This window comes from Ranitomeya imitator, chromosome 5 (genome assembly GCF_032444005.1).
Source record: "Ranitomeya imitator isolate aRanImi1 chromosome 5, aRanImi1.pri, whole genome shotgun sequence".
In the NCBI taxonomy this organism is placed as follows: domain Eukaryota; kingdom Metazoa; phylum Chordata; class Amphibia; order Anura; family Dendrobatidae; genus Ranitomeya; species Ranitomeya imitator.
In genome coordinates this window covers 18,218,252-18,244,939 of record NC_091286.1, presented here as the reverse complement: position 1 = coordinate 18,244,939, position 26,688 = coordinate 18,218,252, and the positions used below count along the sequence as shown (strand labels likewise).

At 47.2% G+C, this 26,688-nt stretch overlaps 2 protein-coding genes across 2 annotated transcripts in view; one reads left to right on the top strand and one right to left on the bottom strand.

Annotated features, from left to right (window-relative positions):
- The first annotated feature begins 4,275 nt into the window (after nucleotides 1-4,275).
- On the top strand, nucleotides 4,276-13,976 carry TRMT61B (tRNA methyltransferase 61B). The gene is made up of 7 exons (XM_069768353.1): nucleotides 4,276-5,384; nucleotides 6,728-6,830; nucleotides 7,110-7,300; nucleotides 7,376-7,467; nucleotides 9,392-9,606; nucleotides 12,232-12,315; nucleotides 13,779-13,976. Exons 1-7 carry the CDS (start codon nucleotides 4,353-4,355, stop codon nucleotides 13,844-13,846), a joined length of 1,785 nt encoding a protein of 594 aa, XP_069624454.1. The 5' UTR covers nucleotides 4,276-4,352; the 3' UTR covers nucleotides 13,847-13,976.
- The window catches only part of SPDYA (speedy/RINGO cell cycle regulator family member A), a 28,193-nt gene continuing 15,464 nt past the window's right edge, over nucleotides 13,960-26,688 (bottom strand). Inside the window, exons 4-6 of the mRNA XM_069768354.1 lie at nucleotides 22,137-22,308; nucleotides 19,995-20,310; nucleotides 13,960-14,091 (exon numbers count right to left, since the gene is read on the bottom strand). Coding sequence (XP_069624455.1) covers nucleotides 14,009-14,091; nucleotides 19,995-20,310; nucleotides 22,137-22,308 — 571 coding nt within the window. The 3' untranslated portion in view covers nucleotides 13,960-14,008. The remainder of the gene's footprint in view (nucleotides 14,092-19,994; nucleotides 20,311-22,136; nucleotides 22,309-26,688) is intronic.

Sequence of the window (26,688 nt, the reverse complement as noted above, 5' to 3'; positions counted from 1 at the left end):
CAGCAGCCTCCTCTCCCTCCAGATCTTCCTTTTCCTTCCACAACCTCCTCTCTTCACAGCAGCCTCCTCTCCCTCCAGATCTTCCTTTTCCTTCCACAACCTCCTCTCTTCACAGCAGCCTCCTCTCTCTCCAGATCTTCCTTTTCCTTCCACAACCTCCTCTCTTCACAGCAGCCTCCTCTCTCTCCAGATCTTCCTTTTCCTTCCACAACCTCCTCTCTTCACAGCAGCCTCCTCTCTCTCCAGATCTTCCTTTTCCTTCCACAACCTCCTCTCTTCACAGCAGCCTCCTCTCTCTCCAGATCTTCCTTTTCCTTCCACAACCTCCTCTCCCTGCAGCTGCTGCAGCCTCCTCTCTCCAGATCTTCCATTTCCTTCCACAACCTCCTCTCCCTGCAGCTGCTGCAGCCTCCTCTCCCGTCAGATCTTCCATTTCCTTCCACAACCTCCTCTCCCTGCAGCTGCTGCAGCCTCCTCTCTTCACAGCAGCCTCCTCTCCCTCCAGATCTTCCTTTTCCTTCCACAACCTCCTCTCTTCACAGCAGCCTCCTCTCCCTCCAGATCTTCCTTTTCCTTTCACAACCTCCTCTCCCTGCAGCTGCTGCAGCCTCCTCTCTTCACAGCAGCCTCCTCTCTCTCCAGATCTTCCTTTTTCTTCCACAACCTCCTCTCCCTGCAGCTGCTGCAGCCTCCTCTCTCCAGATCTTCCATTTCCTTCCACAACCTCCTCTCCCTGCAGCTGCTGCAGCCTCCTCTCTTCACAGCAGCCTCCTCTCTCTCCAGATCTTCCTTTTTCTTCCACAACCTCCTCTCCCTGCAGCTGCTGCAGCCTCCTCTCTCCAGATCTTCCATTTCCTTTCACAACCTCCTCTCCCTGCAGCTGCTGCAGCCTCCTCTCCCTTCTGATCTTCCATTTCCTTTCACAACCTCCTCTCCCTGCAGCTGCTGCAGCCTCCTCTCTTCACAGCAGCCTCCTCTCTCTCCAGATCTTCCTTTTTCTTCCACAACCTCCTCTCCCTGCAGCTGCTGCAGCCTCCTCTCTCCAGATCTTCCATTTCCTTCCACAACCTCCTCTCCCTGCAGCTGCTGCAGCCTCCTCTCCCGTCAGATCTTCCATTTCCTTCCACAACCTCCTCTCCCTGCAGCTGCTGCAGCCTCCTCTCTTCACAGCAGCCTCCTCTCCCTCCAGATCTTCCTTTTCCTTCCACAACCTCCTCTCTTCACAGCAGCCTCCTCTCCCTCCAGATCTTCCTTTTCCTTCCACAACCTCCTCTCTTCACAGCAGCCTCCTCTCTCTCCAGATCTTCCTTTTCCTTCCACAACCTCCTCTCTTCACAGCAGCCTCCTCTCTCTCCAGATCTTCCTTTTCCTTCCACAACCTCCTCTCTTCACAGCAGCCTCCTCTCTCTCCAGATCTTCCTTTTCCTTCCACAACCTCCTCTCTTCACAGCAGCCTCCTCTCTCTCCAGATCTTCCTTTTCCTTCCACAACCTCCTCTCCCTGCAGTTGCTGCAGCCTCCTCTCTCCAGATCTTCCATTTCCTTCCACAACCTCCTCTCCCTGCAGCTGCTGCAGCCTCCTCTCCCGTCAGATCTTCCATTTCCTTCCACAACCTCCTCTCCCTGCAACTGCTGCAGCCTCCTCTCTTCACAGCAGCCTCCTCTCCCTCCAGATCTTCCTTTTCCTTCCACAACCTCCTCTCCCTGCAGCTGCTGCAGCCTCCTCTCTTCACAGCAGCCTCCTCTCCCTCCAGATCTTCCTTTTCCTTCCACAACCTCCTCTCTTCACAGCAGCCTCCTCTCCCTCCAGATCTTCCTTTTCCTTCCACAACCTCCTCTCTTCACAGCAGCCTCCTCTCCCTCCAGATCTTCCTTTTCCTTCCACAACCTCCTCTCTTCACAGCAGCCTCCTCTCCCTCCAGATCTTCCTTTTCCTTCCACAACCTCCTCTCTTCACAGCAGCCTCCTCTCCCTCCAATCTTCATTTTCCTTCCACAACCTCCTCTCTTCACAGCAGCCTCCTCTCCCTCCAGATCTTCCTTTTCCTTCCACAACCTCCTCTCTTCACAGCAGCCTCCTCTCCCTCCAGATCTTCCTTTTCCTTCCACAACCTCCTCTCTTCACAGCAGCCTCCTCTCCCTCCAGATCTTCCTTTTCCTTCCACAACCTCCTCTCTTCACAGCAGCCTCCTCTCCCTCCAGATCTTCCTTTTCCTTCCACAACCTCCTCTCTTCACAGCAGCCTCCTCTCCCTCCAGATCTTCCTTTTCCTTCCACAACCTCCTCTCTTCACAGCAGCCTCCTCTCTCTCCAGATCTTCCTTTTCCTTCCACAACCTCCTCTCCCTGCAGCTGCTGCAGCCTCCTCTCTTCACAGCAGCCTCCTCTCCCTCCAGATCTTCCTTTTCCTTCCAAAACCTCTCCCTGCAGCTGCTGCAGCCTCCTCTCTTCACAGCAGCCTCCTCTCCCTCCAGATCTTCCTTTTCCTTCCACAACCTCCTCTCTTCACAGCAGCCTCCTCTCTCTCCAGATCTTCATTTTCCTTCCACAACCTCCTCTCTTCACAGCAGCCTCCTCTCTCTCCAGATCTTCCTTTTCCTTCCACAACCTCCTCTCTTCACAGCAGCCTCCTCTCTCTCCAGATCTTCCTTTTCCTTCCACAACCTCCTCTCTTCACAGCAGCCTCCTCTCTCTCCAGATCTTCCTTTTCCTTCCACAACCTCCTCTCTTCACAGCAGCCTCCTCTCTCTCCAGATCTTCCTTTTCCTTCCACAACCTCCTCTCTTCACAGCAGCCTCCTCTCTCTCCAGATCTTCCTTTTCCTTCCACAACCTCCTCTCTTCACAGCAGCCTCCTCTCTCTCCAGATCTTCCTTTTCCTTCCACAACCTCCTCTCTTCACAGCAGCCTCCTCTCTCTCCAGATCTTCCTTTTCCTTCCACAACCTCCTCTCCCTGCAGCTGCTGCAGCCTCCTCTCTTCACAGCAGCCTCCTCTCCCTCCAGATCTTCCTTTTCCTTCCAAAACCTCCTCTCCCTGCAGCTGCTGCAGCCTCCTCTCTTCACAGCAGCCTCCTCTCCCTCCAGATCTTCCTTTTCCTTCCACAACCTCCTCTCTTCACAGCAGCCTCCTCTCTCTCCAGATCTTCCTTTTCCTTCCACAACCTCCTCTCTTCACAGCAGCCTCCTCTCTCTCCAGATCTTCCTTTTCCTTCCACAACCTCCTCTCTTCACAGCAGCCTCCTCTCTCTCCAGATATTCCTTTTCCTTCCACAACCTCCTCTCTTCACAGCAGCCTCCTCTCTCTCCAGATCTTCCTTTTCCTTCCACAACCTCCTCTCTTCACAGCAGCCTCCTCTCTCTCCAGATCTTCCTTTTCCTTCCACAACCTCCTCTCTTCACAGCAGCCTCCTCTCTCTCCAGATCTTCCTTTTCCTTCCACAACCTCCTCTCCCTGCAGCTGCTGCAGCCTCCTCTCTTCACAGCAGCCTCCTCTCCCTCCAGATCTTCCTTTTCCTTCCAAAACCACCTCTCCCTGCAGCTGCTGCAGCCTCCTCTCTTCACAGCAGCCTCCTCTCCCTCCAGATCTTCCTTTTCCTTCCACAACCTCCTCTCTTCACAGCAGCCTCCTCTCTCTCCAGATCTTCCTTTTCCTTCCACAACCTCCTCTCTTCACAGCAGCCTCCTCTCTCTCCAGATCTTCCTTTTCCTTCCACAACCTCCTCTCTTCACAGCAGCCTCCTCTCTCTCCAGATATTCCTTTTCCTTCCACAACCTCCTCTCTTCACAGCAGCCTCCTCTCTCTCCAGATCTTCCTTTTCCTTCCACAACCTCCTCTCTTCACAGCAGCCTCCTCTCTCTCCAGATCTTCCTTTTCCTTCCACAACCTCCTCTCTTCACAGCAGCCTCCTCTCTCTCCAGATCTTCCTTTTCCTTCCACAACCTCCTCTCCCTGCAGCTGCTGCAGCCTCCTCTCTTCACAGCAGCCTCCTCTCCCTCCAGATCTTCCTTTTCCTTCCACAACCTCCTCTCCCTGCAGCTGCTGCAGCCTCCTCTCTTCACAGCAGCCTCCTCTCCCTCCAGATCTTCCTTTTCCTTCCACAACCTCCTCTCCCTGCAGCTGCTGCAGCCTCCTCTCTTCACAGCAGCCTCCTCTCCCTCCAGATCTTCCTTTTCCTTCCACAGCCTCCTCTCCCTGCCGCCTCCTGTCCCCGCAGCACGTGTAGCTCCTCTCACGGCCGGAAGCACTGGCCTTTTCCCCACGTGTGCGCTCTGCGCCGCCGCTTCCTTCCTTCTCGTCCCCGGATGATGACGCGCTGATCGCTGATCTGGGGAGATTCTCCGCCGCTGCCCCCGGGATGTCAGCGCTGTGTGCGGGGAGAAGGCTGTGCTCTGCTGCACTCTGGTGTTGGGCGCCCTCTGCTGGCCGTGCGAGGAATCTGCAGACGCGGAAACTCGGGGGGCAGCTGCAACATTGTATCACTTTCTGCTCAGCTTCACAGGGAGGTCATGATGCTGAGGGGCAGCCCGAATCCCCCCAACCTACCAGTCCCCTAGGTATAAGGACGTGGAGGAGGAGGTCCCTGTCTCCCCTGGATAGACTGAGTAGCATCATCCCTCCAGAATTTATCTCCCAGGAGATCAGAGATCTGCAAAGTCCAGAGCAGCTGAGCACACCAGGACCCCCATCTTCCTCCCAAGACAAACCAGAGCAGCTCAGACCCCCATCATCCTCCCAAGACCACCCAGAGCAGCTCAGACCCCCATCATCCTCCCAAGACCACCCAGAGCAGCTCAGACCCCCATCATCCTCCCAAGACCACCCAGAGCAGCTCAGACCCCCATCATCCTCCCAAGACCACCCAGAGCAGCTCAGACCCCCATCATCCTCCCAAGACCACGCAGAGCAGCTCAGACCCCCATCATCCTCCCAAGACCACGCAGAGCAGCTCAGACTCCCATCATCCTCCCAAGACCACCCAGAGCAGCTCAGACCCCCATCATCCCCCCAAGACAGTGGACCTCATGGTATTTCTGAGCAGCTTCCTACCCAAGAACCTTCAACATCCCACCAAGAGAAACTATGCTGCCCCCCAAATTCATCAGCCCAAGACTTTGCCCCTTTCCAGGGTGTCCCCTTGCAGTCTGGAGATCTGCTCCTAGCAGAGTACAAGAGAAGGCACTACTCCATGTTCAGGAAGATGTTTGTGCTGAAAGACTCCGGAAAGCTGGACAGTAACTGGGGGGCCATCAACTACACGGACTTACTGGGCAAACTGTCCGGGGAGAAAGTCAGGACTTCCACCGGGCACCAGTTCTTCCTGAGAAGACCCTCGCTGGATGAATATGTCTTGTACATGAAGAGGGGGCCCACCATCTCCTATCCAAAGGTCCGTGTCCCCCTGTGATGTGGCGTGGCCTCTTGTGCTATGCTTGGTGATTATCGTCTTGTCCCTTTATGATCAATGCACCAGTTGGGTCGAGCAAGACGGAGCGGGTGCAGAGCTCGGTATAACAGAGCGGATACATGGTAGATCCAGCTGATCGACACGGGCTCTTAGGTGGAGAGATTTGCCCTTAGAGCTCATGGTTCTTGCATTATCCATTTCCTTTATCGGTATCCTCTCCCATCCCTCGGGTCATCCTTTTTTTTTCAAAACCGTGCTAACTGTAACTGTGCAGCTGCATGAGGCCGGTGTTGTCCGTGCAGAGGCACAATGACTGGAGTAATGATGTTATTCCAGTAATAGGGGATCGTCACAAAGTGCAGGCAGTTCTGTACAGACTACACCCACTGCCCACACTAACACGACCACAGGCTCGTCTGGTGACAAGGGGCTGATGCACAGCGTTTTCCTTGACGTCTCCAACATCGTTGGCGGCCATGATTTCTGCTCAGCGTAAATTGTCTTTCATCCGTGAACAGCGCTGAGGCCACTGGTCCCTCATCCAGCGTAGATGCCCCCCGGGCTATGGTGGTGAGGTCCGGTACCTTGCAGGGTGTCTAGTACGCAGACCACGCTGATGTAAATGGTTTTGAATGGTCTGACGTGACACTTGGTCGCCTCTCACCTCCTCCAGATGTGCCTGAGTTGGGGGGCATTCATCATCCGGTCCTGAAGGGCATTGTGCACAGTGAAGGGTCCTCAGTGTGGGATGTGGCAGATGACGTCCACTTCTCTGCCGTTCTGTGACTCTTCAGTCTCTGTCATCTTCTCATGTCTCTGTGACACTGAGCTCAGTGGCCTCCTCCGTCACATCCTCCCTGAAGCCTCACCATGGCGAGGTCCTGGTCCTCACTTTTTAGGGGTCGTCTTGGCCTCATGATGAGGGGGACGGTTTAATACCAATTCTAATTGAACCCAGACATTCAGCTCCTTGTTAGAGAACAGAAAGTTGTGCGAAAAGTCCTGAGACATTGAACAGTGGGACGTGGGCATCCGAAAGTCTACAGACGTCACATTGAGTTCACCGGAAAAGGTCACAAGGCATTTTAGGATCGTCCTGAAACTTCACCCAAAAGACCAATATCCCTAACGTTTTCTGAGTGGTGTATGTAGAAGCCGGGGCCGCAGCGCCTCCAGTGATGTGGAGGTCAGAAACATGACACCAGTGTGAACAGATCCTATCAAGCCTCCATGTCTCATGTTCTGGACCACAGTGAATGGTCTGTGATATACAGAAATATACTTTTTTTTTTTTTCTTCAACACTGACTGTCCTGTCACTTCCAGGACATTGCCTCCATATTGATGATGATGGACATCAGTCCCGGAGATATGATCCTAGAAGCTGGGTCCGGCTCTGGCGCTCTGAGTCTCTTCTTGTCACGTGCTGGTGAGTTTGTCATTTGTTTAGTGTGATGTGAAGGAGAACGCAGCATAAGCCGCTGCGATGGAGAAAAAAAAAAATCTCATGATTTTGCAGAAAATTTTGTAGATTGCAGAGATGATTATGGGGTCATAAATCACATGTTTTCCCCTGCTAAACAAACTCCCTCGAGTGTGTCCCCCTGTTACATCCAGAGCTGAACTCATAATTCAGACCGCAGGAGAACAGATGCTTAGTTTATGACATCCGTTGTGCAGGTTGTCACATTTCTTTTCTCCATTCCAGTGGGGCCATCGGGTTGTGTCCATAGCATTGAATTACGTTCTGACCATCACCGAGTATCCAAGAGAAACTTCTCAAAGTGGAAGACGGCGTGGGAAATTCGGAGCGGACGAAGTTGGCCGGATAATGTGAATTTTATCAACAAGGACATCCGGGATGCTATGTGTGACCTCCGGTCGGTGGGATTCGATGCAGTGAGTAACAGGTGGACAGGTCTACAGTAGCGGCCATCCCCCGTCACATTCACTCATCGTGTCTCTGATTTCCAGGTGGCCTTGGATATGCTGAACCCACAAGTTGCATTGCCAGCAATAATCGGGAATCTGAAGCAGGGAGGCGTATGTGCCGTCTACATCGCCAAGTAAGTCGGCTGCTGCTGCAACCAATGCCGGGAACTGCACCAAAACACATGATGCACTTGTTCTGCTGAGGGGTATATCGGTATGTGCCATACATAATACTTAGAAAAAGTCTCTCAAGGCGTCATGTTATATCTGCACTGTCTTCCACCCATGTACACAGACCCCATGGCGCACAGTCTACTCCCTTCCCTATAGACAGTCCCACCCCTAGTCTCCTCCCTTCCATGTAGACAGTCCCACCCCCTCCCCGGCGCACAGTCTACTCCCTTCCCTATAGACAGTCCCACCCCCCATTCTCCTCCCTTCCATGTAGACAGTCCCAACCCCTCCCCGGCGCACAGTCTGCTCCCTTCTCTGTATACAGTCCCACCCTTTCCCGGAGCACATTCTCCTCCCCGGCGCACAGTCTCCTCCCTTCTCTGTATACTGTCCCACCTCTTCCCCGTGCACATTCTCCTCCCTGGCGCACAGTCTCCTCCCTTCTCTGTATACTGTCCCACCTCTTCCCTGTGCACATTCTCCTCCCTGGCGCACAGTCTCCTTCCTTCTCTGTATACTGTCCCACCTCTTCCCTGTGCACAGTCTCCTCCCTTCCCTGCAGACAGTCCCACCCCCCCCCAGAGCACATTCTCCTCCCTTCCCTGCGGACAGTCCTACCCCCCCAGCGCACATTCTCCCTTCCCTGTGGACAGTCCCACCCCCTCCCCAGCGCACATTCTCCTCCCTTCCCTGCGGACAGTCCCACCCCTCCCTCGGCACACCGTCTCCTCCCTTCCCTGCGGACAGTCCTACTCCCCAGCGCACATTCTCCCTTCCCTGTGGACAGTCCCACCCCCTCCCCGGCGCACAGTCTGCTCCCTTCTCTGTATACAGTCCCACCCTTTCCCGGAGCACATTCTCCTCCCCGGCGCACAGTCTCCTTCCTTCTCTGTATACTGTCCCACCTCTTCCCCGTGCACATTCTCCTCCCCGGCGCACAGTCTCCTCCCTTCTCTGTATACTGTCCCACCTCTTCCCCGTGCACAGTCTCCTCCCTTCCCTGCAGACAGTCCCACCCTCCCCAGAGCACATTCTCCTCCCTTCCCTGCAGACAGTCCCACCCTCCCCAGAGCACATTCTCCTCCCTTCCCTGTGGACAGTCCCACCCCCTCCCCAGCGCACATTCTCCTCCCTCCCTGCGGACAGTCCCACCCCCCGGCGTACAGTCTCCTCCCTTCCCTGCAGACAGTCCCCTTCGCAGAGTTGCACAGTTGTCTTCCTTTTCAACCCCCAGTGCACAGTCTACCCCACCCGACGCACAGTCTACCCCTCCTGTGTGGCACAGCCTTCAATGCTGCATTACAAGAGCCATAACTTTATCTTTCTGTCCGTGTGGTCATATTAGGTCTTGTGACGAGTTATATTTTTTGTTGGTTATATTCTGAGCATATGATGAAAAAGTTTTGTTACATTTTTGATGGGGCGATGAATAACCCCCCAGAAAGGTTGCCGTCACTTTTTTTCTTTGGGGTTGTGTTTTTATGGTATTATTTTATTCTCTTGGTTGATCTGATTATTGCAATATAAATTTTATATAGTGCATTTTTTGTCAACAGAGCTGTGAGAAAGAGGAGTACAGTACTTTTTAATTAGTATTGTTTTTTTTATAGTTGACTTTTTGACCATTATTTAGTCAAATATATTTTTGAGGTGTAGGAAGACCAAAATAATAGTAATTCTGCCATTGTGTTTTAAGGGTTATTTTTCTACCAGATAAATAACATGTGATTACGATGTTTGTAGATCATTCACGATCCTAGACTATATGTAGCGTGTTTGTACCGTGGTCCGTCACCGTCGAGCCACTCAGCGTGATCTATCGCTACTTGTCTTCTGCCGACTGTAGATAACACAAGCCTCTTCTTTATTCTTTACCTTCTGCAGCATCACGCAGGTGATTGATCTCCTTGAGGGCATTCGATCTTGTGAACTTCCCCTATTGTGTGACAATATTATGGAGGTCAGCATTACCGACTGGCTGGTAGCCCCCTCCCTACGTAAAGATGGCAGCGTCTCCAAGAGAGTAGATCCCCAGTGGAACTGGACTTCTGAAACCCAAACTCCAGAAAAAGGAGATGAAGACGACAGTCGGACAGACGGTAAGACGATTTACATTAAAAATGGCCGTACACTAGTAGATGACTGCCTGGTTGGATTTTTTTTCCCGTCATTCTAGGATGCTATGATTTAAAAATTGATGTTAAACGACCAATCTGCATCCTATCAATCAGGTGACGTAGACACAGAGCTGTGATTTGTAATTTTATTTTATTGTATTATCCAGGCCACTGGATCAGGTATACATATGCATTGCTGTATAGTGGTTATTACTCTGTATGTATACATCGGACTTCCTGTTTATATTGTTTACTAGATGGTGGCCTCATTCTAACGCATCGGGTATTCTAGAATATGTATAGTAGTATATAGCACAGCCCACGCAGTATATAACACAGCCCACGTAGTTTATAACACAGGCCACGTAGTATACAACACAGGCCACGTAGTATATAACACAGCCACGTAGTATATTGCCCAGCCACGTAGTATATAGCACAGCCCACGCAGTATATAACACAGGCCACGTAGTATATTGCATAGCCACGTAGTATATAGCACAGGCCACATAGTATATAGCACAGGCCATGTAGTATATAGCACAGAGACGTAGCATATAACACAGCCACGTAGTATATAGCACAGAGACGTAGTATATAACACAGTCCACGCAGTATATAACACAGGCCACGCAGTATCTAACACAGCAACGTAGTATATAGCACAGCCCACATAGTATATAGCACAGCCCACGTAGTATATAACACAGCCCACGTAGTGTATAACACAGCCCACGTAGTGTATAACACAGCCCACGTAGTGTATAACACAGCCCACGTAGTATATAACACAGCCTACGTAGTATATAGGAATGTGGGCACCATATCCCTGTTAAAAAAAGAATTAAAATAAAAAATAGTAATATACTCACCTTCCGATGCCCCCCGGATCCAGCCCAGGCGTTTAGCGATGCTTCTCGCGACGCTCCCGTCCCAAGAGTGCATTGCGGCAATAACATAACTCTGCGGCAATAACTCTGTGGCCTCCCCTCGAACACTCTCGCACCCCTCCAATCTATTCTAAACTCTGCTGCCCGACTAATCCACCTGTCCCCCCGCTATTCCCCGGCCTCTCGCCTCTGTCAATCCCTTCACTGGCTCCCCATTGACCAGAGACTCCAGTACAAAAGCCTAACCATGACGTACAAAGCCGTCCACAACCTGTCTCCTCCATACATCTGTGACCTCGTCTCCCGGTACTTACCTACACGCAACCTCCGATCCTCACAAGATCTCCTTTTCTACTCCCCTCTTATCTCCTCTTCCCACAATCGTATACAAGATTTCTCTCGCGTATCACCCCTACTCTGGAACCCTCTACCACAACACATCAGACTCTCGCCTACCATCGAAACCTTCAAAAAGAACCTGAAGACCTACCTCTTCCGACAAGCCTACAACCTGCAGTAACCACCGATCGACCAAACCGCTGCACGGCCAGCTCTACCCTCACCTACTGTATCCTCACCCATCCCTTGTAGATTGTGAGCCCTCGCGGGCAGGGTCCTCTCTCCTCCTGTACCAGTTATGACTTGTATTGTTTGATTATTGTACTTGTTTTTATTATGTATACCCCTCCTCACATGTAAAGTGCCATGGAATAAATGGCGCTATAACAATAAATAATAATAACATGTGATGATGTAGCGGTCTCGCGAGACCTCTGTCATCATCTCGCAAGACCGCTGCGTCATGTCCGGGCATTGCCGCAATGCATTCTTGGGACCGGAGCGTCGCGAGGAGCGGGAAATGCGCCGGAAGGTGAGAATAATGATTTTTTTTTTATTATTTGTAACATTAGATCTTTTTACTATTGATGCTGCATAGGCAGCTTCAATAGTAGAAAGTTGGTCACTCAGGGTTAATAGCAGCGTTAACAGACTGCGTTACACTGCGTTATGCCGCGGTGTAACGCAGTCCATCTAACGGACTGCTAAACCGCTATGGGGGCACTGACTGGGGAGTAGGGAGGGGGCACTGACTAGAGGAGAGTAGGGAAGGGCGAATTCGCAGCCGGACTGTGCCCGTCGCTGATTGGTCGCGACCAATCAGCGACGCGGGATTTCCGTTACAGACAGACAAACAGACGGAAGTACCCCTTAGACAATTACATATATAGATGAAGCCTATTGGGAATGTGCAATGCATTTGGGCTACATGATATAACGTTACCCCATAAGCCCTGTTAGCCTGTGTGCCCACACTCTGAATGTGCATGTTGTGATTCCTTCCCCTGTTTTCCATGTACCTGTTTTGTACAACAAAGGTTATCTTTTTGATAAAATACTACTTTTGGAATTTTAGGATCGCTCAATCTTTCCTTAGTCATATTCAACAGAACTAAACAGACTTGATGGAAAAGAAGTAATATGCCCATTCTTCGGGTGGCTTATTTTGGATGCTGCTCGCTTTTTATAGGAAAAAGATGCCGGCAGTGGAGTCTCACAAAACTGGCAGCAAAGCCCCTTCAGGAAAAGATTTCCGGTTTTCTCCGGAAATGGTGTCGTATTGGAAAACCTCAGCGGCTCCACTGTCAGAATTAAGACCCCGTGTGCACATCTCTTGATGTTTGTATATAGATCACTGACATTTCCTCTTTTTTTTCAGATGGAGATTATGTCAACGGAGCTCATCCTTTTGGACAGGTGCCTTACATTGCCCGGCCGATGCCCTGGCAGATAGGACATACAGGTAAACATGATTTCTTCTTTCTTGTTTACCGAACTGGCACCAAATATGACACATTATAAGTTGTGGGTAAACCCCCAGCGAATCCGCAGGAATCTACAGGAACGGGGAACATTTGCCTTCATGTTTTGTGTTTTGGAGGGTTGCTGGGGGGTTCTTATGTTTTGGTGTTATAGAGGTTTCGGGCCACAGACCGACAGATATATATATATATATATATATATATATATATATATATATATATATATATATATTTAGGCTGCTTACTTCTTCCACATTAAAATTCTTTTTTAGCAGCTAGATCCTTATGTTTCCTGGGTCTTCTGAAAAGGAACCTGACAGCGGATTTATGCTATCTCTGATGACGAGTGCAAGCAGCAGGTCCCTGGCTGACTTAGCCCAACCCTATGTGTGTGCATAGGTACAGACCTGTCCATCTAGAGAAGCTGGGCGGGGAGAAGCCACTGGGGTCCTGCCTCATGGACTCGTCATCGGAGTAGTATTGTCCTTGGCCGGCTTTGAATGAACACACAGGTGCAATCTCACAGCTGGTGTCAGTAGTTCAGGCAGGATGAATCTGCTCTCGGGGTCCCTTTCTGATGAACACTTGTTTATTTGGCCAGTACGTTCTCCACACTTGCCACAATGCTCATGCGTTCTTGCTTTGGACGAGTTTGCGACTGTTTACATCGGGCAGAGGACAGAAAACTGTAGCCGGATGTCTCTGTCAGCAGCTGCTATTCATTCCCCTGAGAGCAAAAGGATCAGACGTCGTTGGGGGTGAGATGGTAATATCTTTTGGTGGACAGTTGTCACCCCCATAAACAAAAAAAGTTTGTAATTCCCCCACAACTGGCAGATTGGGTGGACTTTGCTCTCAGATGGATGGTGCATCAGACTCTGACACTGGTGCACGTTCCCCTCTGTGCTGACAAGTAGGACAGCTGTCTGAAGTCATGTCGGCATTTACAGGGAACCTGTCAGTCGATTTATGCTGGCGTTTCCATTTTTTCTTCTAACAGCATTTACCGATTAGGTGAATTAATTTTACATTTCAACAACACTGACTTTTCCTGACATGGACATACCACATGTTTATTTTTTAATTTTTATAGATTTTTAAAATCATATTTTCTTTTTTTTTACTTTACTACTCTCTTAGGGGACTTAAATCTGTGATAGCCCAATCTCTTGTACTATACACAGCAATACTACAGTATATAGTACAAATCACAGTCTCCTATGAGCACCAGCCACAGGCCGGTCTTCACGGGAGCGCCACCATGACCGGTACGGGGCCTATCTTCAAGTTTTCTGCTCTTACTAACAACCTTTATTTTAAAAATGTTTAAATCACTGTGCAATTATTTTCCAACTTTTTTTTATCAATAGGAATACAATGTTTTCCAGTGCTGGCTTGTTGTAAAATTCCGATTTATCAAATGTTTATTTTGCTACTTTTTTAGCTTTTCTTGTGAAACTGAGAAAATTTAAAGCAGCGGCAGAACAGACAGAACCAGGGAGCACCACCTGATGCCAACGACCAAACAGATAATATCTATATGATTAAGTAATACTACACATATTGATTTAAATCATGCAAAACATTTTCTTTTTTTCTACAATGTTTGACTTGCTGGAATAAAACTCTTGTGACTCTTTGATGCACCTGCGTCTTCGTGCAGATGGACTGACATTAATCCTCGTTGCTCGCGAACCATTCCATGGATTTGTCTTGGAATCGGAGGTTTTGTCTTGTCTTGCCATTTGTTCGGTTCTCTGAAGGAGGCAGAAAGAGAAATCAGTATTTTATTATTGTTTCACATGTACATTTAGATGAAACATCAGAAATCGGTTTATTTTTCGATGCATAGCAGATACAGATGCTCAGATTACAACTTTAAAACAATTAGATTCAGATATGAAAATCTCAAAAGTTGTAGGTGTAAAAGAAATTATGAACGGTTGTGGAACCTTATAGGGATCCAAAAGATGAAGTCAAGTCACCAGTTTGCACCATAAATCTGGGATAAAACAGTTTTCACAAACATTTCACAAAACTCTTAGTTGTAATTTTGTGACTTTCGATGACTTTACACCAGTTCTGGCAACTTTTTGAAACGTGAGCAAAGCTCAGCAGGATACCAGCACTAATTCATCATGATTTAAGCCACAAAAGTGGCATTTACTTCAGACATATATGTACACCGGTCCATGACTGTACTATGTTTCTAAAGCGGACAACAAATTAGTTATGAGGTGCACGTCTCTTAATGAATCTGGCGCATCTTACTCCGCAGCACTATGGATCAAGACTAACATACTACCGCACTGAAGGAATAAACTGGGATCCAAGTTTTCTCAAATTGGAGATTTATTACAAGACCGCTTCTGTTACTGATCTTGTGGGGGCATTGATATCCAGCCATAACGAACGTTTTTGTCTTTGGGTAGCAAGAGATCATCCAAACCAGAGGATGAGTGAAATGCCTTTGATTGGGGTATCTGGTTTTGCTGATATCCCCAGTCATATTGAATGGTGCTTGAATGGGTCAAACATTGATTATCAGGGTAGTTTCTTCTCAAGCAGAACTGATTTATATGTTTTCTCAGAACACATTACCTTTAAAACTCCCAAAATATGATGGAAATCCACAATGCGAACCAGTATCTTCTAAAACCTGCCCAAAATGAAGAAGTGTTTCTGGTGCCTGTCTCACACCTGTGTCCTAGTTATGTGATGATCACACAGGTACGTGTCTCATTATATAGATATAGGAGGCTGTGTCTTGTAACAAAAAAAAATAAATCTCTTGTAACTTAGTGAGTAGTAAAAAAAAGCCCAACAGCAAGCAGAGATTGTGAAAATCCACAGGAATTGGTAAAGAACAGGGTGGGCCATGTATATGGACACACCTAAATAAAATGGGAATAATTGGTAATATCAACTTCCTGATTGTGGCACATTAGTATATGAGAGGGGGAAAACTTTTCAAGATGGGTGGTGACCATGGCGGCCATTTTGAAGTCGGCCATTTGGGATCCAACTTTATTTTCTCCAATGGGAAAAGGGTCATGTGACACATCAAACTTATTGAGAATTTCAATAGAAAAGCAATGGTGTGCTTGGTTTTAACGTAACTTTATTCTTTCATGAGTTATTTACAAGTTTCTCTTTGTTTACAGCCATTGATGTGTCGTAGAGGTTAACACGTGAGGAGCGGATAGAAATTGTGTTGATGTCTGGTGAACGCAGTACCCGGGTCATTGAAGCAGATTTCAATACAACACACCCTACGCAAGAAAACGGTCACCATTCCCATGTTATTTAGGTGTATCTATATAAATGGGCCACCCAAAAAAGTTTGCCTCTCCTCATGTGTTAACCTCTGCGACATGTCACTGGCTGTAAACAAAGAGAAACTTGGAAATAACTCATGAAAGAATGAAGTTCTATTAAAACCAAGCACACCATTGCTTTTCTTGTGAAATTCTCAATAAGTTTGATTTGTCACATGACCCTCTTCCCATTGGAAAAAAAAAAAGTTGGATCCAAAGTGGCCGACTTCAAAATGGCCGCCATGGTCACCACCCATCTTGAAAAGTTTTCCCCCTCCCATATACTTATATGCCACAAACAGGAAATAGATATCACCAACCATTCCCATTTTATTTAGGTGTATCCATGGCCCACCCAGTATATTGGAGAACTAAACAATAAATCTAATATATAAAGCTGAATGTGTGTATGTATGTCCGGGATTGGCATCTGCACCGTCGCAGCTACAGCCACAAAATTTTGCACAGTCGCACGTCTGGACCCCGAGAGCGTCATAGGCTATGTTGTGAGGCGAAATTTTAACCCCGCGCGTTCCAATTCACCAAACAATTTTGCCCCTATCTACATAATGGGGAAAAAAGTGAAAGGAAGTGTTGGAGGCCTCGCAGCTACAGCCACAAAATTTTGCACAGTCACACGTCTGGACCCTGAGAGCGTCATAGGCTATGTTGTGAGGTGAAATTTTAACCCCATGCTTTCCAATTCACCAAACAATTTTGCCCCTATCTACATAATGGGGAAAAAGTGAAAGGAAAAGTGTTGGAGGCGTCGCAGCTACAGCCAAAAAATTTTGCACAGTCACACGTCTGGAACCCGAGAGCAATATAAAGTGACTAGCACACTCCAGGGTGTTGTGATGCAAAAAAGTGGGGATTTATTACATACAGTAAATCACAAACGTTTCGGTCGATACTGGACCTTCATCAGTGTGCTAGGTATAATTGTATACTTGTATGGCCCCAAAAACAATAGACTACTCGGATTTGCATCAATCAGACATGCTGGAAAAAAAGCAACAAGCCGGGAAGAAACAGAACCAGGCTGGTCAACTGACGGTGAGTCAGAATAATGGGTGGCGCTGAGGCTCAAAAGAGCTGTCAGTACGCCAGGACACTAGGGATAAATGCGGTATCCACCGCTAATAGAGTGTATCCACTCTATTAGCGGTGGATACCGCATTTATCCCTAGTGTCCTGGCGTACTGACAGCTCTTTTGAGCCTCAGCGCCACCCATTATTCTGACTCACCGTCAGTTGACCAGCCTGGTTCTGTTTCTTCCCGGCTTGTTGCTTTTTTTCCAGCATGTCTGATTGATGCAAATCCGAGTAGTCTATTGTTTTTGGGGCCATACAAGTATACAATTATACCTAGCACACTGATGAAGGTCCAGTATCGACCGAAACGTTTGTGATTTACTGTATGTAATAAATCCCCACTTTTTTGCATCACAACACCCTGGAGTGTGCTAGTCACTTTATATTGTATACGTTCAGGTTTGGGCACCTATGACTGTGCACCTCCCCTATTTAGGCTGTGCTTAGCATCTTCTATATCATGGAACCCGAGAGCGTCATAGGCTATGTTGTGAGGTGAAATTTTAACCCCGCGCTTTCCAATTCACCAAACAATTTTGCCCCTATCTACATAATGGAGAAAAAATGAAAGGAAAAGTGTTGGAGGCAAATTGACAGCTGCCAGATGTGAACAAGGGGGACTTAAAGAGTGAGAGCGATGGCGCCAAAGAGTATATACCGTACAGTTGCTAAGGTGGGGCCCCGACATGGGATACTCACCACACATGGGGATATGAACACACACACAAAATGCGCCACACACTACCACGTGCTCGAACACATATTACCCTCAGCACACATTTCACCACAAATACACCAACCTCGCCACATAAAAGTCGAAACACAAAAGTCGCAACTCAAAACTCGCCACGCGCAGAACTCGCCACATGCAAAAACTAGGCTCTTGCAAAACTCGCCACAAGTGCAAAACTCACCTCATGGAAAACTCGCCAAACGCAAAACTTGCACACGCTGAAAAATTGCCACATGCACAAAAGTTGCAACACATGCAAAAGTTGCCTCACACAAAACTTGCACATACTCAAAAGGCACCACACATAAAACTCGCCACGCGCAAAATTCGCCATGCGCAAAACTTGCTGCACACAACTTGCTACACGAACCTGTCACATGCAACTCGACACACAAAAAGTTGCTACACGCATGTCGCCACACAAAACTCATCTCACAAAAGTCGCTACATGCATGTCGCCACATGCAACTCAACACACACAACTTGACAAACGAAACTCGCCCTAAAACACACACAAGTCTGTTATTATCCTTCAAAAATAAAAATCTGATTAATAAGCAGACAAACTACAACAAATGTACCATATAGGAAATACGACAGCTGTCAGTCACATGACCTGTCTATTATGTGTATGTGTGAGCTAATATATACTGCCAGGGGGAGGGCTTCCTGTTGGCTGGGGATTTATCAGGCTGCCAATTTAGCTTACAAATACTGAGGTAAAAATACTGAGCAAATAACGTGTGAACGAGGTCTAATACAGGAGGAGATGACACACAGGTATATACTATATACAGGGGAGATGACACAGATATATACTATATACAGGAGAGATGACACACAGGTATATACTATATAGAGGAGGAGATGACATACAGGTACATATATATACAGGAGGAGATGACATACATTTATATACTATATAGAGGAGGAGATGACACACAGGTATATACTATATACAGGAGCAGATGACCTACAGGTATATACTATATACAGGAGGAGATGACATACAGGTATATGCTATATATAGAAGATGACATGCAGGTATATACTATATACAGGAGGAGATGACACAAATATATACTATATACAGGGGAGATGACACACAGGTATATACTATATACAGGAGGAGATGGCATACAGGTATATACTATATATAGGGAAGATGACACACAGCAGGTATATACTATATACAGGGGAGATGACATACAGGTATATACTATATACAGAAGATGACATACAGATGTATACTATATATAAGGGAGATGACAAACATGTATATACTGAGGTGATGAGGTGAAAATGAGAGGTGTGAGGTGAAAATGAAAAGGTGTGAGTGCAAAATGAGAGAAGTGAGGAAAAATAGTGGAGTGATCAGAAAATGACAGATGTGAGGTTGAAATGACAAGTGTTAGGGGGGAATGAGAGGAGTGAGTGAGAAAATGAGAGGTATGAGGGAGAAAATGAGAGGTGTAAGGGAGAAAATGAAAGATGTGATTGGGAAAATGAGAGACGTGATGGGAAAATAAGAGAAGTGAGGTGCTATAACTAACCACAGATATTTACTATGCCCAGGCAACGCCGGGCTCTTCAGCTAGTGAGCTATAAATGCTGAAGCCATAACACCTTTTAGTCCGATTTTGTACGTTTTGTTTTGTAAGCCTCTTCCAAGACTATAAAGCAATGAATCTCCTGCTGTCTATGTGCATACACTTCCCTAGTCCCCCTTTAGTCTTTGTTTACCTGTCATAAGGTATTACATGATGTGTTAACAAGTGACCACTGCTGCCAATCACTGTCTGCAGTCACCGCAGCGGCTAGTGGTTGGCACCAATGGTCACGTCATAGCAAAGCAACGATGCTGGGGCCGCTGTGTAATGAGACCCCATCGGGGGAACCAGGAAAGAGATAGCATGGGATTGGTAGGCTTATGTATAAGTTATTACTAGTTTTTGTTACTTGAGACCATCATAACCTGTCTGTTGAATCTTCCATGGGGTTGGCCAACGTATTTAATTTAGAAAACTAATCTGTCCAACAAGTATGGAACTGCAAAGGATGTTTTCTTGTCTCACTAATAAAGATGAGAAACGATTTGTGTGCCCAGTTCCAATCTCTGCTCCAGTTTTCTATTGCAGCTGGGCTTCACTTCTAAGGCCGACAGCCCCAGTCCGACATCTCATGGGCGTCTGTCGCTTCCTAGGCCATGCAACATCACAGGCTCCTCTGTCGGTCCTATGCCGTGCAATGTCCTGGGCATCTGTGGTTTTTTATTCCCCACGATGAACCTGAGCTCCTTTATTACTTCCTAGGCCCTGTGACATTATGACATTGCCCATGTCCTAGAAAGCACAAAGCTTCCGGGCAGAGGACACTGGCCACAGAAGTGATGTCCAGCAGCCACAGAGGACAAGACCAGAGCTTGGTCTTGGGTTCTGCACTTTTTTTTGCTAATTTCTATTCACTATCATAAAATATAGAAGTCTCACCCTCACACGGTTTTACAGAAACATACCTTGGTGGTAATGATAACACTGTGGAGGATCAATCAGCATTTTGTCTGATGGAGAGTCCAGAATTTTGTGTTGTGCTCTGCGCTCATCCACTGACAATGTCGTATCGGATAAAGACGATGAAGAGGATGACGATGAAGAGTCACATAATCCCACACCGACGAGCTGTCCTTTCTTACCACAGAGGGAACAGTCCTGTGGTGTGGCACAGGGGCCACGGGGGATTCTGAATTCATCACTGTAAGTTCTCAGAGCGCCGCTGTGGTGTTCAGATCGATCTCGCTGCCAAATGTTGTGTGTCGGTGCGATCGCCATGACCTGCAAATAAAGCACTGTTTATTCTACAATACAACATAGTTCGGAACTGTGAATCATACGGTAACATCTGAATCATTTTTACTAGACCAAATACAGTGTAATAGTCTGAATTCACAGCATCATAAAGATGTACGATATATACAGATATATGCTGCAGTTACTTGCAGACCATTACACTGGCCATTAGGCCGGGATTTAGGGTCTTAATACAGATGATAAAATACATCAGCATTATGGCCCTTCATATAAGGAGCAAGCCAACATATGGTCTGCAATAATTCCAGAGCAAAGTCTGAAGCCCAATTTACTACTACATACACTATGGATTTTTCTGTGGATTAGATACAGATTTCACCCTTTGCTTTAAGGAAAATTAAATTAATTTCCCTACTTTCAGAACATAACATTTATGATTTGCTAATTTCCTTTAATTGGATTCACTACTACTTTTAAAAAAAATCTATGGAATGTCAGCATAGATGGATGAATTACACTTAAGAGTACATACATTACTGATCCTGAGTTATACCCCACAGCTGCACTCACTATTCTGCTGGTGCAGTCACTGTGTACATACATTACTGATCCTGAGTTACATCCTGTATTATACCCCAGAGCTGCACTCACTATTCTGCTGGGGCAGTCACTGTGTACATACATTACATTACTGATCCTGAGTGACATCCTATATTATACCCCAGAGCTGCACTCACTATTCTGCTGGGGCAGTCACTGTGTACATACATTACATTACTGATCTTGAGTTACATCCTGTATTATACTCCAGAGCTGCACTCACTATTCTGCTGGGGCAGTCACTGTGTACATACATTACATTACTGATCCTGAGTTACATCCTGTATTATACCCCAGAGCTGCACTCACTATTCTGCTGGTGCAGTCACTGTGTACATACATTACATTACTGATCCTGAGTTACATCCTGTATTATACCCCAGAGCTGCACTCACTATTCTGCTGGTGCAGTCACTGTGTACATACGTTACATTACTGATCCTGAGTTACATCCTGTATTATACCCCACAGCTGCACTCACTATTCTGCTGGTGCAGTCACTGTGTACATACATTACTGATCCTGAGTTACATCCTGTATTATACCCCAGAGCTGCACTCACTATTCTGCTGGTGCAGTCACTGTGTACATACATTACATTACTGATCCTGAGTGACATCCTGTATTATACCCCAGAGCTGCACTCACTATTCTGCTGGGGCAGTCACTGTGTACATACACTACATTACTGATCCTGAGTTACATCCTGTATTATACTCCAGAGCTGCACTCACTATTCTGCTGGTGCAGTCACTATGTACATACATTACATTACTGATCCTGAGTTACCTCCTGTATTATACTCCAGAGCTGCACTCACTATTCTGCTGGTGCAGTCACTATGTACATACATTACATTACTGATCCTGAGTTACCTCCTGTATTATACCCCAGAGCTGCACTCACTATTCTGCTGGTGCAGTCACTGTGTACATACATTACATTACTGATCCTGAGCTACATCCTGTATTATACTCCAGAGCTGCACTCACTATTCTGCTGGTGCAGTCACTGTGTACATACATTACATTACTGATCCTGAGTTACCTCCTGTATTATACTCCAGAGCTGCACTCACTATTCTGCTGGTGCAGTCACTGTGTACATACACTACATTACTGATCCTGAGTTACATCCTGTATTATACTCCAGTGCTGCGCTCACTATTCTGCTGGTGCAGTCACACATAGTAGTGCACATTTGTGCTGTGATCACAGCCTTATGGAAGGTTTAGTAGAGTAGTCACTGGCCTCATCACAACAGCGTTTGCTCACAGCTGCCCTGTAGTTTATTCTAGACCATAAATGATCTTTTGATGCCAGAAAGCCTGTGAAGTGCTTGCGCCAATTCTTTCCTAAGGCCCACGGAAATATTTCATATTTGGCTTCTTCGTAATCCTCCTCCATTGTGTTTGCTAGATATCTGTAAAGAACACAGTCTGTAAACTATACTGGCAATAAGAAACAGAATCACAAATGTTAAGCTACATAAAGATGCTAAACTGTAAGAAAGCGCTAGTGATGTAGAAACTCCGGACTGAACTGTTTCCTTTTCAAAGTCTAAGTTGAAGTTTTATAAGATATCTTATGTCAAATGGCAAAATCTACGGTTACAGTGGCTCGTGAAAGTATCCACTCCCCTTGACCGTTTACCTACTTTGTTACATTACAACCGTGTGTAAATATTTTTGTGATCCGATTTGTGTGTGATGCATCAGCGCTAAATAGTCTAAGTTGATGAAGTGAGAAAAATTAGGCATAAATAACATTTTTGGGATCATATAACTAAAAATTGGAAAGGGCATATGTATTCACCCCTTTCTCTATCGCCTCATTGGGGGACACAGGAAACCATGGGGTGTATGCTGCTGCCACTAGGAGGCTGACACTATGCAAATAAAAAAAATTAGCTCCTCCGCAGTGTACACCCCATCGACAGGAAGTAGGACATTCAGTTTAGCTTAGGCTACGTTCACATTTGCGTTGTGCGCCGCTGCGTCGGTGACGCAACGCACAACGCAAATAAAAACGCACCAAAACGCATGCAAAAACGCTGCGTTTTGCGACGCATGCGTCGTTTTTTGCCGAAATTTGGACGCAAGAAAAATGCAACTTGTTGCGTTTTCTGCGCCCGACGCTTGCGGCAAAAAAAACGCATGCGTCGCACAACGCAGCACAACGCATGTCCATGCGTCCCCCATGTTAAATATAGGGGCGCATGACGCATGCGTCGCCGCTGCGTCGCCCGACGCAAACACGCAAAACGCTAATGTGAACGTAGCCTTAGTGTCAGTAGGAGGTGGACACGGGTCTTTCATTAGACCCAGATCTACCTCAATGTGCGTCGTTCCTTTTCAGGTACCACGGAGGGATACAGCGTGAACAGTCAAAACTGTACTCCCACAAAGAGACTATGAGTACGGCGTGTACTGCCACCCCGTATCCTCATACGTCTAGTCGGCAGGACCCCAGCCCCTAACACAGAAGCGTGTTGAGGTGATCCGATCATCGGTCCTGTCTCCGTCTCCCACCCACTCGCCCACCAGAGCCTGTCGGTTGGAGGAGACGCGGATGTCCCACAGAATTTTCGGACGTCCGATCTATCCCGGATAAGGAAGTATCTTTTTCTCTCTTTCCTCCCCAGGGACCTCTCCAGGGACCTGTCCAAATCTTCTGATTGTTTGGGCCTACTACTAAGTATCCGTAGGTCAGTTTACAGTGCTGTCTTCAGGCTATCCTCATTATCCAGTGCGTTACTCCTATCATAGATGATTTACCAATCACTGTTTATACCTTCTGGCCGTCTTTTACTGAGTCAGCACTCAGCACCCATATGTATACCATGACTCTTATGACTGTGCACTGTTCTATCCTAGGGGCCTTTGAGCTACCTCAATACCAGAGCTCCCTATCTATTTCTTAGTGCTGAACTCTTCTTTCTTACAGACACTGGATAAAGCCTCGAGCAGCTCCGAATTTGATTTCCGAGAGTGGCGTGAACAGGTTCTCCCACCTTGGACAAGAATTGGACGTTACTCGGCGCACACATCAACCAGTGCGGAAGGCTGCTCCAGGCCTGAATCCAATGAGGAGTTTTGTGATAATACGTTTCTTTCTTCAACAAGATTCGTATCCTTTCCACTGGTATCTTCGGTCATGTGGTATCTTGCGCTTAGGTAAGTGGGTCCACACACTACAATCCTCTCTCTGTTCCAGAGAGTCCAGGACACATAGGGTCTCCAGTGTCATCAGGAAGGATCTTCCTTTCGTCAGGTTTCTTCTGGGGTCTATGTGCTCCTTCCTAGGGCCAAGTTTCCATGGCTTTCGCATACTCCATGTTTTTTTCATGGATTTTCCTCCTTTGCCAGCTCATTTTTTACTGTGTCTCCCAATGTCCGTCTAGATCCTCATCCCTATACGCTTGAGTTTAGCTGCCAAGTCGTCAGTAGTTTATGTTCTACCTGATTAGATGGGCTAACGGTTGTCTTTTCCGATGGTTCTCCTGTTCTGAACCGTTTTTTGTTGTTGGTCGAAATAGAGCCTTCACCATTGTGATGAGATCCAGGGACCACCTTTCAGTGTCTTGCCATCTAGCAGGTTCACAATAGCCTACTCGTAAGTCTTTCCTTGTCAATTCAATTTAATGGTCTTTCCTCATCCTTTTCTCAGAATCCTAGTCCAGCCGCTTCCAAAGAGGGTAGCACCTCGGTATCCTATATCTCATCTTTTGAGCTCACTGCGAATTGAACCAATTCTCCAACTATAGTCCCTCTGGTTTCCAGACTTTCCACCATACGTTCCTCCCTCTCCCAGAAGGTGCATCCCTTGAGGATACCAACGGCGGACTCGGTCATTGACAAGGGCAACCTTGGGCTGCATTGTGTCCTGCCTTTGCTTCCACCTGGGTAGCAAATTTATAGTCGCAGAGGCCGCCCTTGTGGACCAAATTACCTTGGCAGGGAAGTATCCGCCTTCCCCAGATGCCGCTGCAGGTGCTGTTCGGGCATCCAGCAATATTGTGACCTTCCGAAGGCCCATTTGGCTTACAGCGTGGCAGGCGAACTTATCCTCAGAGTCCCTTAACGACTGGCCTGTCCAGGGTTCCCATCAGTTTGGCTCCAAGTTGTTCCACATTATTAAGGTGATCACCGGAGGGTCGAGCACTCTCCTTCCTCTAGCTAAACCTCCTTGTTCTCCTGGGGGCTTTGTTTCCTCAGCGTGTTTCGTCGGAGATCTTAGATTTCTCAACGCAAGGGTTCATCCTTATCTTTTCAGCATGAAATCTCATCGTTCAGTAATTACTTCCTGGGAACCGCATGAGTTTTCCTTTGTCCCATGGAAGCCCTTATCCAGGTCTTGATCTCTCAGGGCATCGGACTTTTCTGCGTTTTGCGGGGGGCGCCCCCTTTGTTCCTTTTTGTAGCTTCCTCTTTAGGGCTCCCAACCACTCTGAGTCTCGCAGAGTGTGTGGCAGCAGTTTGCACATCCTGTGGATCACAGCTTCAGTGCTCGTCACGTATCCCGCCGGTGTTCTCCATGGCCCCATCCATCATTTTTCATTCTTTCGTTCGCCTGGCTCGGACTCTTCCTTCGTAGCTTTTTTATCAGGCTACCTGGCCAGGGCAACATGCGTCTGTCCGGCTAAGGCCGTCCCTCCCCCCCTTTTTTTCAGAACACTGGCTCGGCGTATAGAGGCCCTCTGGCCTCCAGGTCAGCGAATGCTCGCTGAATCCGGTCGACATTGGTAGGTTTACCAGGTCAGATCAGAGCGTCTTCTTCTGGGTTAGGGCACACTCTACCTGGGCAGGGTGCGCTTCCTGGTGGTGCACATAGAGATTCCGCCCTGCACCTCGACAGAGCGATTTGAGAAATCCTTCAGAGTCCATGTCTTTCTTCGGCGGATGCCGGCTTAGCTAGAAAGACCTTGCAGGTGACGGAGGTGAGTTCTCAGACCTGATTGGAGTTATCGGCTGTTCCCTCCCCTTGGGGACTGCTTTGGGACGTCCCATGGTTTCCTGTGTCCCCCAATGAGGCAATAGAGAAAACAGGATTTTTGGTTGCTTACCGTAAAATCTGTTTCTCGGAGCCTTCATTGGGGGACACAGCTCCCTCCCAAGTTGAACAGCTCTGTTGTATTATACTGTTACAGTTACAGTTTGAGTTTCTGTGTAATTTTTCTAATATTTATTGCTTCTCCTACTGTTTTCTCACTAACTGAATATCCTACTTCCTGTCGGTGGGGTGTACACTGCAGAGGAGGAGATAACTTTTTTATTTGAGTAGTGTCAGCCTCCTAGTGGCAGCAGCATACACCTATAGTTCCTGTGTCCCCCAATGAAGGCTCCGAGAAACAGATTTTACGGTAAGCAACCAAAAATCCTGTTTTTTGAAGCCCCTAAAAAAATTCTGGTGCAAGCAATTCCCTTCATTTGTGATAATAGAAAAATGATCAAAATCAGTACACATAATTTGCATCGCAGTGTCCGGAACGACCAGATCTATAAAAGTGGCATGTTATTTATTCTGTTTGGTGAACGACTTAAAAAATAATTATAAAAAGCACGCCAAAAATGTTGCTTTTTCATCATAACAACTCACAAAAGAAGTGAAGAAAATGAGATAAAAAAGTAATATGTAAAAAATGGTATAATTGAAAACACCAACCCGTCCTACGAAAAACAAGCCCTAATATGGCTCATTCGGCAAAAAAAATAACAAAGTGATAGCTCTCAGAATAAGACGATTTTTGTAAACTGCTGTTTTTAGTCTGTAAAAGTGGCAAAACATAAAACAATATAAATCT